Consider the following 18,706-nt stretch of genomic DNA (forward strand, 5'->3'; position numbering starts at 1 on the left):
TCCAGTGAGTTGTCCCCTTGACATTTGTTCAGGATGTTTTAGGACTAGTGTACCTTGCATTTGTGCATGGGGTTGGACTAGATGATCCTTCACATTCACTTCCAGCCCCATGACTCTGTACAGTGCATACTACAGTCTACTGTGCCTCAAGCACAAAGCTGAAGTAACACAACAAAGAAATCTAACACAGACAGTAAAACTAACATGCTTAGAAAGTGTTTCACATTTCCTAACATTTAGGCTAAGCTTCCTATTAATGTATTTCCCAATGCTATAAAGAGAAAGGTCCATACCTGCTATGCCCCCTGCTATCCACACTGAAGAGGGACTAGGAGACCTGCGTCCATCTGAGGTGAACCATTCACAGAGAAACGTGTAAGGGATGAAGTATAGGCAATACCCAGGAACATCCCTCAGAACCATTGCACCAGCACCTCGGTATATTCCTGCTAAGCCCTCTTTCCGGAGGATTGAGCTAATACAGTGGACTGGGCCTCTGTACGCAGTCTGAACAGGAAACCCAGCCGCCTGGGGCTTTAAGTTTATGTTTGCTGCAAAAACAGATGTAATTATTTTAACAACAAGAAAAGCCATTGCTCCATTAATTTTGCTTGTTTCTCTTTCTTTATGCCATTGCTCCACTCTTACTGATATCGTTGCAATCTGTCCCTCTTGACGGTCGAAATAAGAACAAACATATTTTCAAACAAAGCCAATGAAAAGCTTCATTTTCAAAAGTGACTTAGGCACTCAGCACCAGATTTTCAAAGAGATTTAGCTGCTTACAGATTTCAAAAGTCCCACTGATTTCAATCCCACGTGGCACCTGTCTTCGTTCTTTAGGAGCCCGACTGCTTTTGCAAATCTAGCCCTTGCTTAGAAGGCTTCTTTTCTTTTGAAAGCAAGTCCTAAGTTCCTAGGTCACTTGGCTACTTCTGAAAGTTTTATTCAATATCTTTGTATCCAAGCAAACACTTGAACTGATATTGTATGTGATAGCACTAATGAAATATGAAAAGCCCTTAAAAGTTTGACTACAGGATAGTTTATAAAGAAACATCTTTTGCAAGATCTCTCTTTTTGGTGCATGCACAAATTTCAATGAAAAATATGCATCCAAATGAAATATGAGTACAAATGCATATTAGAACGAGAGAGAGATGGAAAAGGAATTGTATCGAAGGATATAAGAACACAAGCTAATGAAAAGAACTGCGATAGAACATAATATTTGAATTGGATTGAGTTCAGCAGTCATTACTAACCAGTCACTGTCACGTCACAGCTTTTCAGGAACTTAGTCCACATGTTTATTTTATTCTCTCTCTCAATAGCAAATGTTAGCAATGAAAATCAGGATTCTGAATATTTCTTCAATACAATAAATATATCAAGGCAAATTCTGGTCTCTGTCTTACTAGTGTAACTGAGCAGTAGCCACTAGGATACAATAATGTAAATTGCAACTGTTTTGTATTAATACTTATGTAAGATAGCAGCATCTGGTCCATTATATCTAAGAGATTAGACGAATCAATTGTCTGGCACATCTGAACCTCTACATTTACAAAGAGAGGTTGTCCCCAGGAAATTAAGGTCAGGAGAGGATATGTTGTTGACTGTGGGCAACTGGTTCTACAGGTTGATCAAGACAGCAAATGCATTCCCCAAACGTATTCCTATTCTTCACCTGTCTGCAGCTTTTTTCTTTGCATTTTGCCTTGGATTTCAGGAATACTCTTGTCTCCTCAACCTAATACCACTAGCTTCTGGCTTGATGCAAAATATATTTGGGAATTCAACAAGTTGAAAGAAAGAAGGCCCACTGAAGACTGAATCGCTAAGGCCAATATTTTTGGTGGTGTTCCTGTAAGTATTGCTGGGTCTGAAAAATCCATTAAAATAAGAGTCATGTTGCCACTTTTATGCTGCACTTTCCCAGCATCACAGGGAAACAGCAAAACAAATTCCACCTCCTAGAGAGTTGATATCAAATGGCAACCTCAAATAACCAATGATAAGGCTGAAGTGGGTTCCAGGGCATGTATAAACCCCAGCGACAGACTACTGAAAATCTGTCGGCTCTTTCAACCCACTGCCTTGCCAGTCAGGACCATGCCAGTCGTATGCTAGGAGAGTACTGCGTCCCATCTAGTACTAAATATCCTAGATGAGTAGTCTTCAATCATTTTCATTTTGAGAGCAATGGAAGCGAGGCACAGAAAATGCTCCTAAGAAAAAAGTGTTTGTTTTTAAGAGAAATCAACAGTTGATGACATCTCACCAGGAGGATTCTTTGAGATCACCCCAGCTTTTCTCTTTCTTAAATTTCATCCCATTCCCACCGGTTATAATTTTCACACAGTGCCTTAAATAATGACACCCTCAAGTATTTTTTGCAGGTCTCACACCCTGTTCTGGTGGTGTGGATGATGGGGTGAGTGGCTGGAAACCCAGAGATGGAGAGTTTAAGGCCATAGCAGAAGTGCTCATGGTGTGGCCCTGGCAGATCCCAATGAATCTGCAAATTCTGCTAAATACGTTGTCACAAGGACATGGGAAAGGAAAGAGTCTCACATTCCCACTCATTCAGGAAGTTCTTCTTTGAACTGCTTCCCATTAATCACAAATCACCCTTATAGTTTCATACTTGGTAGGGTTGGAAGGGACCTGAGCAGATCATCAAGTCCGACCCCCTGCCATGGGCAGGAAAGGATGCTGGGGTCAAATGACCCCGGCAGGGGGATTAGCCAGCCTCCTTTTGAAGACCCCCAGGGAAGGAGCGAGCACCACTTCCTTTGGAAGTTGGATCCAAATCCTAGCTGTCCTGACTGTGAAGGAGTGCCTTCTGATATCTAGCCTGAATCTACTCTCCATCAACTTATGGCCATTATTCCTCATTACTCCTGGTAGTGCTTGGGGAAACAGGGACCCTCCCATAGCCTGCTGGTCCTCCTTGGCCAGCTTGTAGAAGGCCACCAGATCCACTCTCAGCCTTCTCTTGTGGAGGCTGAACAGGTTCAGGTCCCGTAGCCTCCACTCGTAGGGCCTGCCTTGCTGCCCCCTGATCATGCGGGTGGCCCTCCACTGGACCCTCTCGATGCTGGCCACTTCCTCCTGAAGTGCGGCGCCCAGAACTGGACGCAGTACTCCAACTGTGGCCTGACCAGTGTCACATAGTGGGGGAGGATCACCTCCTTGGACCTGCTCGTGATGCATCTGTGGATGCATGACAAGGTGCGATTAGCCTTCCTGACTGCGTCCCCACATTGGCGGCCCATGTTTATCTTGGAGTCTATAACGACTCCAAGATCCTTTTCTGCCTCTGCGCTGACAAGAAGGGAGTTCCCCAGCCTGTAGGTATGCTGCTGGGTCTTCCTCCCTAGGTGCAGTACCCTGCACTTGTCAGTATTGAATCCCATCTTATTCTCATCTGCCCACCCCTGTAACCTGTCCAGATCCAATTACAGTCTCTCTCTTTCTTCTAGCATGCCCACTTATCCCCACATCTTAGTGTCATCTGTGAATTTGAACAAGGTGCTTTTCACCCCTTCATCCAAGTCACTAATGAAGATGTTGAACAGTGCAGGTCTGAGGACAGAGCCCTGGGAGGCCACAGGGCCCACATCCCTCCAGGTCGAAAATGACCCGTCCACCACCACTCTCTGGGTGCGGCCCTCCAGCCAATTGGTGACCCATCTGACTGTGTAGGCATTAACACCACAATCTCCTAATTTTTTAACGAGAATGGAGTGAGAGAGGGTGTCGAAGGCCTTCCTAATGTCCACCGTGACACCTGCGTCCAAGGCTTTTGTGACCTGGTCATAGAAGGCCACCAGGTTGGTCTGACAGGACCTGCCTCTAATGAACTCATGTTGTATGCTTAGGGGCAACCACTCCCCTGCTTGCCCCTCGCAGATGTGCACCTGGACACTTTTCTCAAAGAGCTTCCCCAGGACCGAGGTGAGACTAATGGGCTTGTAGTTTTCTGGGTCCTCCTTCCTCCCTTTTTTGAAAATGGGGACCACACTGGCCCTTTTCCAGTCCTCCAGCACCTTGCCAGAGCACCACGAGTGCTCGTAAAGCTGTGCCAGGGGTCCCGCAACGACCTCTGCTAATTCCCTCAGCGCTGTGGGGTGGAGATGATCAGGACCTGCTGATTTGAACATGTCTAGTCCCACCAGAAGTTCCCTGACTAGGTCCTCACTGACCCTGGGCCTGGCAGCGCCTCCCCTGGGTCCATTGGGGATCCCAGTGGAGGGGATGCCCCGATCCCTGCTCAAGAAGATGGAGACAAAGAAAATGTTAAAGAGGTTAGCTTTGTGAGGCAAAACAGCAGGACTGCACTGATTAACACCTGCTGAGGATCTGGCTCACTTGTCTAGGCACATCTATTCGGAGCCATAGGGATTCCTTGGGGCTGGAACTACAACTGGCTGAAATCAGTTTGAACACCACAATGCTGCTTGAAGAGGGTTGTGATCTTCAAAAGTTAAAAGGACAAAACAGCCACCAAAGGCAGTGAGCCATATTTTTCAGTCTAAAAGGAACCCAGTGCCTGAAATCATAGTCCAAATGAAAAATTCATGTGACCTGTCAGGCACGGAGTTCACCCATTGGTCATTTGCCTCAGATGCCTCTGAGCAAACATTCCAGGTGCGTACCGTCCTCCGTACTGAAAGATGATGAATCAAATCTCCCAAACAAACATATGCCTGAAAACCACAATTTGCTCCGTGTTGGCTTGAACAGGATAATGATCAGACTGTGCTTAAGTTTTGCATGCATCAAGAAGAGAGGCCACCTCACCCATCACCTGTATGAATTACCAATATACTCTCTCCTGAAGCTTGCAGGTATAGGATAGCTTCACTTTTATTATAAAAAGGTACCATTATTGGCATAATCCAAGACTCCAGCTTTGTTGTGAATTCATAGTTACAGTACAAATATTTTAAGTGCTACAGAAAGCAAAAGGCCCCGGTAGAATCAGCAAAGTATTTTTTTTTAATATATTTATATTTATTCACACACAGTTTCCAAAGCATTTGCGTTTTCTATCCTATTATTGTTATTGTTGTTAGCATTACTACATTGCAGTATTGTAATCATTAGTATTTTGGTAATGACCAAGAATCAGAGTCAAAGACCAGGATTCTATCATATGAGAGTCTCAGAAGACAGAGACAGTCTCTACCCTAATGGCTTTTCTGTTACAAACCTGACACTGGCTTAGTCCTTGAAATTTGGCAGATCTGCCCACACTGCTCCAGACACACCACAGCTCTCACACATCAGCAGTATTGCCAACTCTCATAATATTTGGCATTGTTCTTTGGGAATGTGGACAACGTAGCTTTCTTTTTTAAACACACACAGACACATATAAAGAAAGCTAAAAAAACCCCACACATACACAAGAAAGCTAAGTTTTTTACGTTCCCAAAGCATAAGTTCTTTCCTTCATCTATCAGATATAGATATAGAAGAAACAGCTAAGTTTTTTTACATTCCTGAAGCACAGACTTTAAGAACAACGCCAAAAACACGAGTTGGCAACACCACATCAGCCCTCTTGGACAGCATAATGGGTTGAAGGGGGACAGGGTAGATTTGCGCCTTATAGACTGACCAAAGTAGATACATGTAGCACAAGCTTTCTTGGGCTGAAACTCACTTCATCAGAGGCTGTCTGACGTGCACTCTTTTCTTAAATATGGAGGAACTGTGGAGAACATGATCCCACCCATTGGGAATGTGGGGGTGCCTGGCCTCATGCTCCAAAACACCATACTTTTCCCAGCATTTAGGGCTGATTACTACATTTTTTGTAAAGGAGGAGAATTTTTCATTTGGCTTTGTATCACAGGGCTGGAGGGAGTCCTCTGGTCCATCCTCCTATTTCAGCTGTGCAAACCCTTTATGGAAGTAACATTTGCCCTCACCTATTTATCTGGAATGCTCTGCCACTGATTTTAAAGTCATTCTTTACTTGTGCTGCTTGAGTTAATGAAACAAGAAATTAAAAAAAAAAAACCAAACCCAACCAAATTCTCTCTCTCCAATATCACTTGCTTTTGATGGGGCCAGGATGGGGCTTAGGTATTCTGGTGATATCCCAACCCCCTGTGCTACCATTCATGCCCACAGAGCCAAAGCACAAAGCTCTCTGTACCCTCCTTATAGAGTGACTTTCATTTTCATGAGAAACAAGTCTGCCCTTCCCCTCCTGGAAGCATCTCTTAAACCTATTCAGCCCCTGTGAAACGTGTGTGTCGCTAGGAAGCACTTTGTTCCTTTTTTTGAGGACACACAGTACAGTAAATGTTTTGCTCCTGCTTTCTACATGCTGTTGGAGTCCGTCCAAATCCCTGACCTAACAAAACCCACATTTCTTCTCCCCTTTCAACATCAGGCACCCTCTAAATACAGTATTAAGTTTTGAAACTAACCCATTTGTTGCTTTTCTTTCTCTGCACAACACTTACAATTGAGCTCTCCAAGCTTGCATCTCAGTTTTGTTTGGGAAAAAAACCTTAGCAAGCACAATGCAGCACAGTCTGTCTTCCAAGATCTTAGAAATCCTGCCTTTCCCATGTCTCTCAGGCCATCTGGAAGCAGTGTAGAGCGGAATAGATTCTGGTCAAAGATTTTTAGCAATATGCTAAATCATCATGAATCCTTAAATCCTGTCCTATCCAGCTCTCTGTTATTTCGTACTAGCACCTACCTTTGTATGACCTCAGCAATAACAGACTACAGAATTTAACAGAATTTTTACAGACCACAGAATTTGCGCCTTCAGAATTGGACTGCACCACACTCTATGGAGTCACCTTTCTGACAGTCCACTCTGCCACGCAGTGGTGCATCCAGATGTGAAACACAGCTGGCCTTATATCAGACATGCTCCACCATAAAACTCTGCAAAGAGGCCACATGAATTGCGAATGTGCTCGGAAATCAGCTTTGGTGCAGGTGCCACACCCAGAAATGCCTGCCGTATTTCATTGCTAAGTTAACAACGGAAGCTGAAAAAGCAAGTTTAAATGTCTGGGATCCTATTGCAACGTGTACATTGTTCTTTCAGTGCACCACAGATCATGGCTGTTTGGTGACAATACAAAGGAAAGGATATATTTGTGACCTGCATCATGATGACGGCAGAGGAAGTGGTGAATCTGACTGATCTGATAACTTAAGAGAAACGATCTTAACATTGGTTGATTGTGCAAACAGCTAGGGTGTGTATCTGTACATCTCACTACTATAACCTTCATCTTCTATCCTTGACTCCATCCCTTGTTTATTATACCCACCTTTTGCATCTTGTCTTAAATTAGACAACACTTCAAGGTAGGGACCATCCCTCAGTGTGTTTTATTCACAGCTGCCAGGAGACTGGCTGGAGTACCAGCTGGCCATTCAAGTCTCCATCCCTACTCAGGTTCTACATAAAGCCCACCAGCTCTGGCCAACAGACTATTTCATATTTCCTTTCTGAACTGCTGGTGCGTGTAGGTGCATGTGCATAAGGGCAAAGTGACTGGGCCATCCTGAAGCTAGAAGGCTTCATTCTCAGTCATAACAGACCACTTTGAAGGTATAAAGGGAGCTTTCTGCAAAACCAGCCTTACATGTTGACAAGGGACTTTGCATGGCATGTATTTCACTTTTGCACAACAGTAATGCACAAACCATAGGAGGCAACATTAAAACACCACCTACCCAAAGGTACTTGACCATTCATCAGCACTATGATTCCCAGGGCCTCCAACAGTGAGAATAGGATACCTACTGTAGCACCTGTTTTTTCACCCCAGCCTAGAAAATTGCATTGTAAGGAGTAAGCCTCTGTTTTTTGAAGTGAAATAATTCTGGGATCACAGCAGTACTGCAGCTAGGCTCGGAGCATGGCCATGGAAGCCAAAAAATGCTCCTCGTGAGTTCCATGAGCTTTGGATCAGACCCTTGCACCTATCTAAGTGGCTTACCTCCCTCTTAGCCCAAGTGTCAGTGAACACACATAATAATGAATCAGGTGTTGAATCTCAGATTAAATAAGCCTCAGTAACCCTGAAGACTGAAAGAAAGTATGAAAATAAACCCTTACCGACCTACCTTGAATAAATGGCTGTGTCTGCATCTGTAGCCTTATTTTTACCAGGTCCACAGGACAGCCAATTCCTACTGAAACAAATCCTGCTACCATGCTAGCAACAACCAAGTCTGAGACTGTTGAGGCATGGTTGGAATCTCCATAGCGATGCTGGCAAATAAATCTCTGAGTATTGCTGAAGACACCAAATACCACAGAGCTGTAGACAGCAATGCTGGCCAATGGGAAAGACATTCCTTTAAAAAACCCAGCGACCTAACGGTAGGATAAAGCAAGAGTTAAAGAGAGACTCTCGGTCTGACTGCTTTTATTATTTGGGTCACATTTTTCTAGTAAAACCTTAAAATTCCACCGCCCCTGTTCTGCTCGAGTTTGCAAATCTGCATTTCTGTTCTTTCCCTCAGGAATTATAAATTGCTTGTGCAATGCAAGATATCGATCACAGATTATTTCTCTTATCAGTGTTTTAACCTAACATGCTCTTTGATCCTCTCCCAGGGCTAAATGAGATATGACATGCAATGCTTCAGCTAAAAGCTCCCAACCATTCTTTACCATCCTCTCAAAAAAATAAATTAGTAAAAAATAAAGCCAAGAAGATTTGTTCCAACAAGCTCTGTTTGGACATGAGGCCAAAAATCTGAATAGCAGATGTTTCTTGGAGCTAAGCGCTTACACGTTACAGTTGAAGGAAAAATGGAAATGATTTTGGGACAGTGAGAAAATGCTTCTAGTGTTTTCAATCATTATGCAGAAAAAGGGGAATATTTTAAAACTGTGGATGCCTATAAAAAGTGTACTTTAGGAGCCAAATTCTCTCCTGGCATTACTCAGCTGAAGCCAGTGAAATGACTCCATTAGAGAAGAAGTGTACCTATAGAGATCTTATAAAGAGGTACTGCTGACTTGAACGTGGCAGACCAGGGAGGCCGAGCCAATGCTTGAGAACATGTTTATGAAGAGCGACACGCTGACTTTGCTTTACGCTGAAGCAGATGGTGGTATATTATCAGGTCAGCATGGCTAGCATACTGTATAAGCCACACACTGACTGGGCCAAAATTCTCGCTTCTGGAAACAAGTCTGCACCTCACTGCTCGAGGTTAGCGGGGACACAGGAAGAGCCACAGATGCCTGTGGTCCCTATTTCTTATAACCAGGGCTTTGCATGCAATTCTGTCAGCTGCATGATTTTTGCACATGACTTCTAATCCCTTCTCCATTTTCTCCTGTTTCCTGCTTGAGACAAAATAAGGTACTTACAGTTTCATTTCTGTACACGGTGAAGACACAGTTGAGTGTATTCCTATAGCCTTGTCCAGCTTGTAACCGGGTCTGCAAAATGCATATATGAAATGTAACTGAAGTAACACATCTCCAGTTCCTTTCAAACTATGCACACTAGGTACACTTTGATTTGACAGTGAATTGGTTTCCCATTCCTAGAACAAACAGGGCCACAATGCTGAAGTGAACATATCAAGAGGCACAACTTGTATGTTGCCAAAGGCCCATCTAAATAGACCCTCAGATGTCTGGAGTTCTTTGCTGCATCTGGAACCCATGATTGGCCAGTTAGTGTCAAATTATAAGAGACAAAATGTCCTAACCCTCCACAGATTCATTAACATACATAGTATGCAAAAGAGGAGCATCTGCAATGGAGAGCATAAACTACCTTTTAATAGGAGTGTGGTGAGTTTTCTGTCATTTGAAGTCTTTAAAGTAATGTTGGATATCTTTTTAAAAGATGTATCCTAGCTCAGCTAGAAGGTGTAGCTTTGACACAGAGCTTGTTGATTAAAAGTTCATGGCCTGGGTTATATGGAAGGTCAGACTAGATGGTCCTAATACTCTCTTCTGGCAATGATTTCTCTAAATCTACTAGTTATCTTACTTTGGAGAGTGTTGTGCATTGTTCATTCACTTAGCACACGTTCTCTTTTAAAATTTAAGAAAGCCATACGTTTAACGCAGGTAAAATTTGGCCATTCATCTTAAATCCAAGAAAACAGTATTATGCAACAGACTATAACGAGTCAGGCTTCTGGAGTTCGCACACATAGGACAGTATTTTTGTCTGATGAGCATTGTACTTCAGCCTTCATGCTTGATCTGGACAACAAAATGCACAGCCCCTAGCCAGGGAATTGTGGCTACTCAGTCCAGATGTCACAGCCTGGCCCATCTTCAAGCAAACTTCATTAGTGATGGACGTGATGCAGAGCCCAAGAGTCCTTGACGCACGCCTTGCCTACCCATCCCATCATCACAGAGCAGAACTATGACAGTTTTACTGTGCTGGGTGCCTTCTGTGGCCCTTATAATGCTAGGTGAATTTCAGTCTTGGTGTGCAAACAGAGGGAGCCAAAACAATCATTCCAAACCCCAGAAATACCTTGCATCTAATGAAAAAAAAAAAATGTGTTTTTCATATCGTCCAGAATAAAAAAGATTTCTTTCTGGGCATACATTTTTATATGCTTTCCAAAAATACATACAGCAGTCATAAAAAAAAGTGGCAAATGGCATGTACCATGACAAGCCCTGTATTGTTTAGGTGAGTATTCACTTTCCATATACATGTGCACACACCCATAGATCATCAGCCATTAGTTTACATGTTTTTAATTTTTTTTTAAAAATCCCTGAAAAGTATTCTTAGCTTAGAGGCTTGCTTCAGGGGAAATTCAAAATGCTTTATCATCTAATAGTAAATCATCTAAAAGTTGTTCCATTTTCCCTTCACTTTGTGGTTGCACTGAATAATAGCCTGAGTGAACATGAATTATTTCCATCCATCCATTAATCATAGGTGGAACTTCCCCCTTGTCTTGGGCCTCTCTGCATAGTACACTTTGCAGCTTACCATCCTTTTCCTTATATGTAATCCCCTTCCTTGGGGAAAAACAAACTTGGGAACAGCCAGAGTTAAATTACTCCCAGGAGAGTTTCTCTTGGGAGAGTGAACACCTGTATATATTCTCATCTGAGAAAAGCCCAGCATAGTCCTCCAGCATCCCAGGGTGCTTTCCTCCCACACTTCCCTCCCACAGCTGAGCAGGGAACAGAACACATCACCTTCACAATTTCCACATTGCCTGTGTCTTCCTGCAGCATAATCCGAGTCAGCCAATCAAGACTGCCCTGTGCACTGCTGCCATTTGTCTCCAGACAGATTGAGGGAGTCTGTAGAGCACACTGAGATGTGAGTACAGGGTCCCCCTGCCTACACAGAGTCAGCATAGCAAGCTTTCTGCTCTTCACGGGCTCAGCATTCAAATGTCTATTCAGACATCTTTGGGTAAACTTTTCTACCAGGAGAACAAACCCAGATTATTTGAATGTCTGCATGCAGCCCCAGCCACCACAACCAGCTCCTACTCAAAATCTCTCTTCATACCCGATTGCTCAGAAACCTACCTGCACAGCAGTATAGCCTGCTGCTCCAAGAGTGCATCTTATTTCCCTTGCTCTGAATCCTCACTGAAGAGGCATGAGCCTTCATTTTTAGAATACACTGGGCATGTCTACATGAGATGCTAAGTGTGCAGTAGCTGAATAATATTGCACAGTAGCATGTCACAGCACCAACAGTGCTAATACGCTAATCTGCAGTATTATTAGGCAACTGCACAGTAGTGTCACTTAGAAGTCATTTGCCAGCACACTTGCACTGTAACTCCGGTTACTGCATATTTATTTAGTACTTGATTATACTAAATCAAGTATAACATTCCCAGAGCAGGGTGTGTTCTGTTCCCTGTTCAGCTGGGGGAAGGAAAGCATCCTGGGATGCTGGAGGATTATACAAGTACTAAATAACTGAGCAGTAAGCGCTGCACAGTAGTGTCTTGTGTAGATGCACCCACTATGTAGTTATGAAGGCTATTTAACAGGGAAAGGGAGTCGCATTGGGGGAGTATACTAAGCAGGCGTGAGGCAGACAGATAAGAGATTACATTTTGAAAACAATATATGAGCTCCTGCAGGAATCTCCCCCTGGTGAACTTCAGCCAGAAAGTTACAGGAAACTACTCTCAAATGTTGCAGGTGAGGTTTGCCTATACAGCTGAGCAGTGTGTCAAGTGTTGATGCCTAGATGTATAGGGCACTATAACACTTAACTCTCTGCAAAAGAGGAGGAGATCAGGAAAGAACAAGCTAGAATGAAAACATAGTAATAATCAAAGACTGAACTATGTCTGAGCTCTTTTAAACACCTGAGATGATGGGCAGATGCCTGCTGGTTAGATACAACTTATGGTAGATCTGGTTTTCAGAATGTCAGGCACAGAGTTTTAGTTGTAGGGGGGTGTGTGTGTGTGTGTGTGTGTGTGTAAGTAAAACTGCACGTCTGATTTGTGCATGCAAATTCTCACACGGTGCCATTAGGTATCTGCATACAGAAAGTGAGGTAAGGGTGGAAGATGTGCATATGCAATGAGCTTACACTCACTTTGAATCCTTTTACTGACCAAAATGCATCCCTTCTTCTTGGGTTTGCTTTCTTTTCTTTCAAATGATAACCAGGTTCCACAAGGTTAAAAGTTAATACATTTCTTAGCAGAGACTAACTGATGTGTCAGCTATTCAGCTGCTCATCCCCATGAATTATCTTTAACCAAACTGTTCTATCATTCACTAATGTTCAGGACTAATTCCTCTGCTACTAAAGTCAATGGATTTACCCTAGTAGAGAATCTGGTTCTGAACACACAATGATTCTCTTCTGAAAAACTCATTCCTTCATGTTATGTTTTAAATTATGGTGCAAAAGGGATTTCAGCATATGGTAAACCCTGGTCAGTGGTGCCATGTCTTTGAGTTTCTCTATTCTCTGCATCACCCAGCATTTTAATACTGCATCTGCCATTCTTACAGGAACTCAGTGTTACTCAACAGCAGACACTCAGCAGTACAAGAGGTCTGATGAAAAATTAGAACTGTAAACCTCCAGAAGAGTAATGAGATTTTGGGAAACAAGGAGGGATAAACATGTTTAGCAGTGCATCTTCTTACAGTCAGACTGCTCTAACCAGTTCTCAGGTCTGGATGTGCAAAGCTTGCATAAAGATCCCAACCTTGCCCCCATACATGCTGAGCCACACTTGAAGATTTGTATACTAAAACGTAGAAGTATTTTTAGGCACTTTTAGAGCAATACATAATTTTCTTATGACACATGAATGCCAAGAATCTTATGTCCCTGGGGAGGCATGTTGTCTGCATGGTGAGAGTGTGAGAAGTGGCTTGGGCTACAAGAGAAACAAGAATTCAACTTACCAGTTCCACACAACTGCCCCTAAACTGCATGTGTGGAATGTACTACTAGTGTCACTGTACCCTTTTGGGTTATTTATACACAAATCTAATGATCCCCACGGCTGCCAAAACCCAGTGTACATGTGGAATTTAGCACTCACATTACTGGACTTTCTTCACACTCTTCTTGGTTATTTATAAACCCTCTCATAAGAAGCAGACTGGTTAATTAAACCCTTCCTCTCCCACTCGTAAGCAGCAGGATTGTGGTTGCTCTTGCATGCGAATGCATCGTTCAGTGATTCACAGTCAGCAGTGGGGGTCAATGCACTAGAGTGGGAGTGGAAAGTCTGGGTTTGGCCCCAAGTTCTGCCACTGGCCTGCTAGGTAAAATCACTTCCCCTCTTGCTGCCTCAGGCTTCCCACCTGTAAAATGGTCCCCCAACAGAGTGAACCACCCCAGAGCAGCAGCCACAGAGGCTAAACTCTGGCCTGAGACAAGCCTTAGTGGAATCCAGAATTATCCTGAAGTCATGTTTTTGAAAAAGCTGAATATAGTGGCTTCTTGGGATGGAGAGCAGGCTAAAAGTGAGGACTCACCTAGTGTCATGCAAAAAGAGCAGAGCAGAAAAAAGTCAGCAGTGCTCAAACAGGAGCGAGAGGAAATACCACAGCAAATTACCAGGGAGGCTTTTCTGAAAAAATGGTCCTTTTTATTGCTTGTAGGGACCTGCAAATCTAAATTTAGACAGTTTCTCCAGTCCTAAGGAGATAATTCATGTAAACTCCTCCTCCCAGCATGTACAAGCCTGAACATAGAAGAATGTGAAGCAGTTGTTTATGCATAAAGAAAGCAAAGGGGCTGAAAGGGGATAATCCTTCCCTGACGTGATGGTAGGAGCAGCTATCAAGTTTGTTCCCAGAGACTCCTTTCATGCACAGAATTGGCTTTTGTCCTGGAGAACAGCCAAGCCTTGGGTTTACAGGCAAAAACTGAGACTAGCAATGGTGCCTACAACTGGCACAGAGAAAGTCCTGACATTGAAAGGGTGAAGTCAAGGTCTCGAGTGAAAGGGGCCTTGACAGTCTTGCTTATGGTTATGGACTTCTAAAAGGAAAGATCTTGCTGGGGTGTTAGGTGATGGGGAAGGGAAAGGAACCAATAGACAAAAAGGTTTGTTTGCTTGGGTGAGAGCAGAACTGCTGTGTTGGCAATTTAATTCACATTCAGCAGTGCTTCTTACCTCCCCAATTAGAGGAAAAAAGCTTTGTTCCTTATTCCACTGGACATCACGCTCATGGGCAAACACTGCAGAGATGCCTGCTTCCAAGCTTGCTACTGGTTCAATTCTCTCCCCCTCCAACCTCATTTGGAAAGGTAACAAAGCTGCTTGCTTGGTATTCCCAAGCAACAGCCCAAAGCCAATGTAATAGAGGTGCCAGCTTGACCCTCGTCTTTATGTGCCTTGAAAGATGTGCTACTTGGTACTTGGCAGTTCCTGTGCAACTGGAACGCCAGTGTTCCCACCAACACCCACAGCGATGACAGCAGGGCCATCCCTTGCAGATTAAAAGGTACAAACTCCTCAGAGTGTAAGGGTGCAGTATTTGCCAGTAGACAACCTGGCATGCACACAAAGCCTGCGCTCCGCTCCAAGTGCCGAATGCTGATTCCTACTGCAGCCACGAGGGAAAAAAGTGTTGGTAATAAGCACCGCGCTCCCTTGCTGTCAAAGAACCCCAGGTAACAATGTCCTTCAGCCAATGGCCAACAAATGTGACCTGTCCTCCGGAGCAAAAGTATGAGGGCTGTTAGCTGGGAGTTTGAAAGTCCCGTGCTTGGGCATTTTAATGGCAAATTTGATAACCCACCCACTAAAGTAGCTTTAAACATAGAGGTAAGGAAACAAAGCCATATGTTGCTGTGAGCCCTCCTAACCTGCTTCTGCCTATCCACAGAGGCTGGACACTTCCACAATCCCTTCACCAAAGTGCTGAGATCACTGTTAGCTTCCCTTAAAAGGAGTGGTCTTGATCTTATTTCTCACATGAATCAGAAGAGCTTGACAGGAAGGCATAGGTTCATGCTGTCTCATGAGAGACCTTCCAGAGCCAGCATGCCTCCCAGACTCTGGTGCTTCTTGGGCTATAGAAATGGCTGTCTCTCTCTGGCATCCCCTGATCCATGCTCTTGCCACAGCTCCCCCTTGCCCTTCTACAAGGCCTCCGTGTACCTGTAAACACAGCCACCATGGGAACATTTGATGCAAGAGGTTCAGAATTTATGTAGCCTGACCTCTTATATTGCAAAACCAAGCTTCTTCTATAAGCTTTTGGGGCCCTGCACTCAAACGTCATGACCTCCAACCAGGGGCCAGATGCAGGGTTTGAATCCTAGGATTTAAGATCAAGTCCTATTCCTTTTGCACTGAATGAGGAACTCTATTATCTATCAAAAATGGCTATCTATCCTCCAGATCACTGTCGACCCTCAAAACAATCCTGTTCTGGATGGTTCTCCTAAACTACCATGCACCCTGTATCATCAGACTTTGAACCAGGAGTGAGAAAGGAGGCCCAGTATGATCTGCAAATCACAGGTTGGACACCATGATCCTTTGGGCCCACAATAGCAGTAGTTGGCCATATATACAAGGGGAATGACATTTAGAAAGATGGGAATAGTATGTTTCTCCTTCTATCTTCACCAACTACAGCAGGGATGACCAACCTGTGGCATGGGCAGTTTCCATGCGTGGCACAGGGCAGACCTGGGACAGGACAAGCAGCACAGCAAGAGAGGAGCAGAAAACAGTAAAGCAGATCAGAAAGGAGAAGGGGATCCAAGGCATTTGGAGAGAGTGTGAGACTAATTTGTGGCACACCTGCTCAAAAGGTTGGCCTCCAGTGGACTAGTGTAAAGCACTAGCATTTCTTAAGAGTGGTGTTCCAAGCATGCTGCCTTGCTCATACTCAAGTTTCGTGACCTGTTTGTTAGAGCAGGTTGCCTAACAACCTACCTGGAAGTCCTAATGCTGCAGAGAATATTAGATTTTTGGCCAGGGAAATAACAGGAATTGCATCTGTTCACATGTATTTTTTGTACTTTGCCCTTGCGGGACTTCAGAAAAACGTTTAAAAAAACATCCCTTTAGCAAAGGCAAATATAAAACCTTCTCTTGCCCTTTGAAATACTGACAGACACTGACAGTGCACTGAACCCTGTGCAACTTTCACTTTCAAACCCCACCAGGATTCATCCCTTAGTCTCATTTTAAGGTCTCCCAGTAGTCTCTCCATTTTCAAATCAGAGCTGAGAAACAAGAAGAAAAAACACAATGAGCAGTGACTAAGGGTTGGACTCCAAAACATACTTACCCACCTCACTCCTATGGACACGGCTAATTTATTCTTGAAATCTAAGATGAGTGAAATGGGTGCCTAACCTCCCTTCTGAATTTGGGGTTACAGGTGGATGAATTGCCATCATGGACTAAACTTTTTCCCTGTGCTGCCCCTCTGCAAGAGTTGAGTTTTATGCTTTATCTGTTAAAGTATAGTCCGATTTTACCTTTACTGTGTCCAGTGGATGCCCCACGATTACACTTGCAGCACCTGGGGATTACAATGAAGTAATTAGACAAGACACAGGTGAGTGAGGTAACTCAAAGACACCATTGATCCAATGGAAGTCCAGTCCATGCTCCATTGCAGGTGTCGAACTCATGGCCATTCTGCTGTAGCTGGTGACCAGCAGGACCGTGCACCATGAAGTAGCTAGGGAGTAGAGATGCAATGAGACTGTTCATTCTTTGTATCAGCTCTGCCAAGCATGGCCCAGAGAGGGCTCGGCAGTGAGACCATAGCCAGGGAATAGCCACTTGGCATGAAGGGAAGTGTTTCTGTCTTGCAAATAGTATTCTGGGCCAGGGGCTTGAAGAGCATCTACGAGAGACCTGTGGAGGCTGTTCCGATTGCAAGTTGGAAGATGATTTTTGCACCCTCAAATCCTGATCCAGTTCCCTGCATAAAACTTATTGCAGCTTTACCAGGGTTTGAGTCTGAGAATTTCTGCCTCCTCCCATGCCACTAGCATGAGCATAGGCATCTCTTTTGATAATCAGAGGATCACAACTTTACTCAGAAGTGGCAGTCAACTCTCATGCCAATTTGCCAAATATTCCAATTTCTCCACAATGGATCATTAACCTGGTCTTAGCTATATGGACCAGAACCAGCAAACTCAGACCTCCCTGGGAGTTTCAATATAACTCTTGTGTGCTTGGTATGGGTATCCCAAACCTGGACAGAAGCACTTTTCTGGAAAGGCAGGGAGCAATTCTCCAATCGCTGGCCAGAATTTCCTTCTCTAGCTAGTTGTCGTGTCCACGTGCTTGATGCCTTCCATCCTAGAAGCGGCTACATTTAGCAATGCCTTTTTTCTATAGTTAAGCACTTTGGAATACTTCTGGAAGCTGAATGAAACTTGATAAATGTAAGACATAATTATCATCATCTTCACAAGATCTTCTTCCTGCATTTTCTTCTGGACTTGGAATCGACTTTAGGGGAAATCGATATTTTCTGCAAACAGCCTGATCAATAATTCTAACCTGCTAAAACCGCTCCCTGACAAATATTCTATTTCTCTATCAAAATCCTCCAGTCAGAAGCACATATTGCCTTTGATAAAAGGGTGTGGATTAATGGAGCCATTTGATTGGCTGATGAAAGTTCCCAGCTGTTTATATCTCAAGTTGCCTGCACATGGTTCTCAACTCAATAGCCAACAGGCTAGCAATACATGTTGGGGTAGAGTAGCATTTTACATATTACCCAGCTAGAGACATTCAGCCTCTACATCATGACATTGATTCAGGAATGTGCGATATACACGACACCAGGAACTCACGTGTCTAGCTACATGTCGGTTGTCCCTGAAGAAACGGATCTAACAATGTGGTGCTGCTATTGCTGCTTGCATTTAAGATACCCCTTTTGCACAAATGGGATAAGCTACCTATGCAGACAAGCACAATCATTACTAAATGCACATGAACGGATTACGTCCATCAGCATTGTACAGCCACGAGTCCTCTATGCGATTTGTTTAAATTGTCCCATGCCCTCACCACTTTGCATATCCTTCAGTCCCCACTGTTCCAACATATGCCCCGAGTGTTACTTACCTCCTACCCAACCAGCTACAAAATCTTCTAATTGGAAATTGCCCATGGTTTCAAACAACTCCTAGTCAAATCTTTTCCTGCAAGTTTGCAGCACACATTCAATTGCTGCTGCCTGAGCTACTGAGGTCAGCAG

The 18,706-nt window shown here is 43.9% G+C and overlaps 1 protein-coding gene across 1 annotated transcript in view; it reads right to left on the minus strand.

Annotated features, from left to right (window-relative positions):
• Window positions 1-18,700, minus strand: part of SLC25A48 (solute carrier family 25 member 48) — a 33,034-nt gene extending 14,334 nt beyond the window's left edge. Inside the window, exons 1-5 of the mRNA XM_006017221.3 lie at window positions 18,574-18,700; window positions 16,956-16,999; window positions 9,383-9,454; window positions 8,122-8,374; window positions 294-551 (exon numbers count right to left, since the gene is read on the minus strand). Coding sequence (XP_006017283.1) covers window positions 294-551; window positions 8,122-8,374; window positions 9,383-9,454; window positions 16,956-16,999; window positions 18,574-18,619 — 673 coding nt within the window. The 5' untranslated portion in view covers window positions 18,620-18,700. The remainder of the gene's footprint in view (window positions 1-293; window positions 552-8,121; window positions 8,375-9,382; window positions 9,455-16,955; window positions 17,000-18,573) is intronic.
• Window positions 18,701-18,706: the final 6 nt, after the last annotated feature.

Source organism: Alligator sinensis, unplaced genomic scaffold (assembly GCF_000455745.1).
Source record: "Alligator sinensis unplaced genomic scaffold, ASM45574v1 scaffold111_1, whole genome shotgun sequence".
Lineage (NCBI taxonomy): Eukaryota > Metazoa > Chordata > Crocodylia > Alligatoridae > Alligator > Alligator sinensis.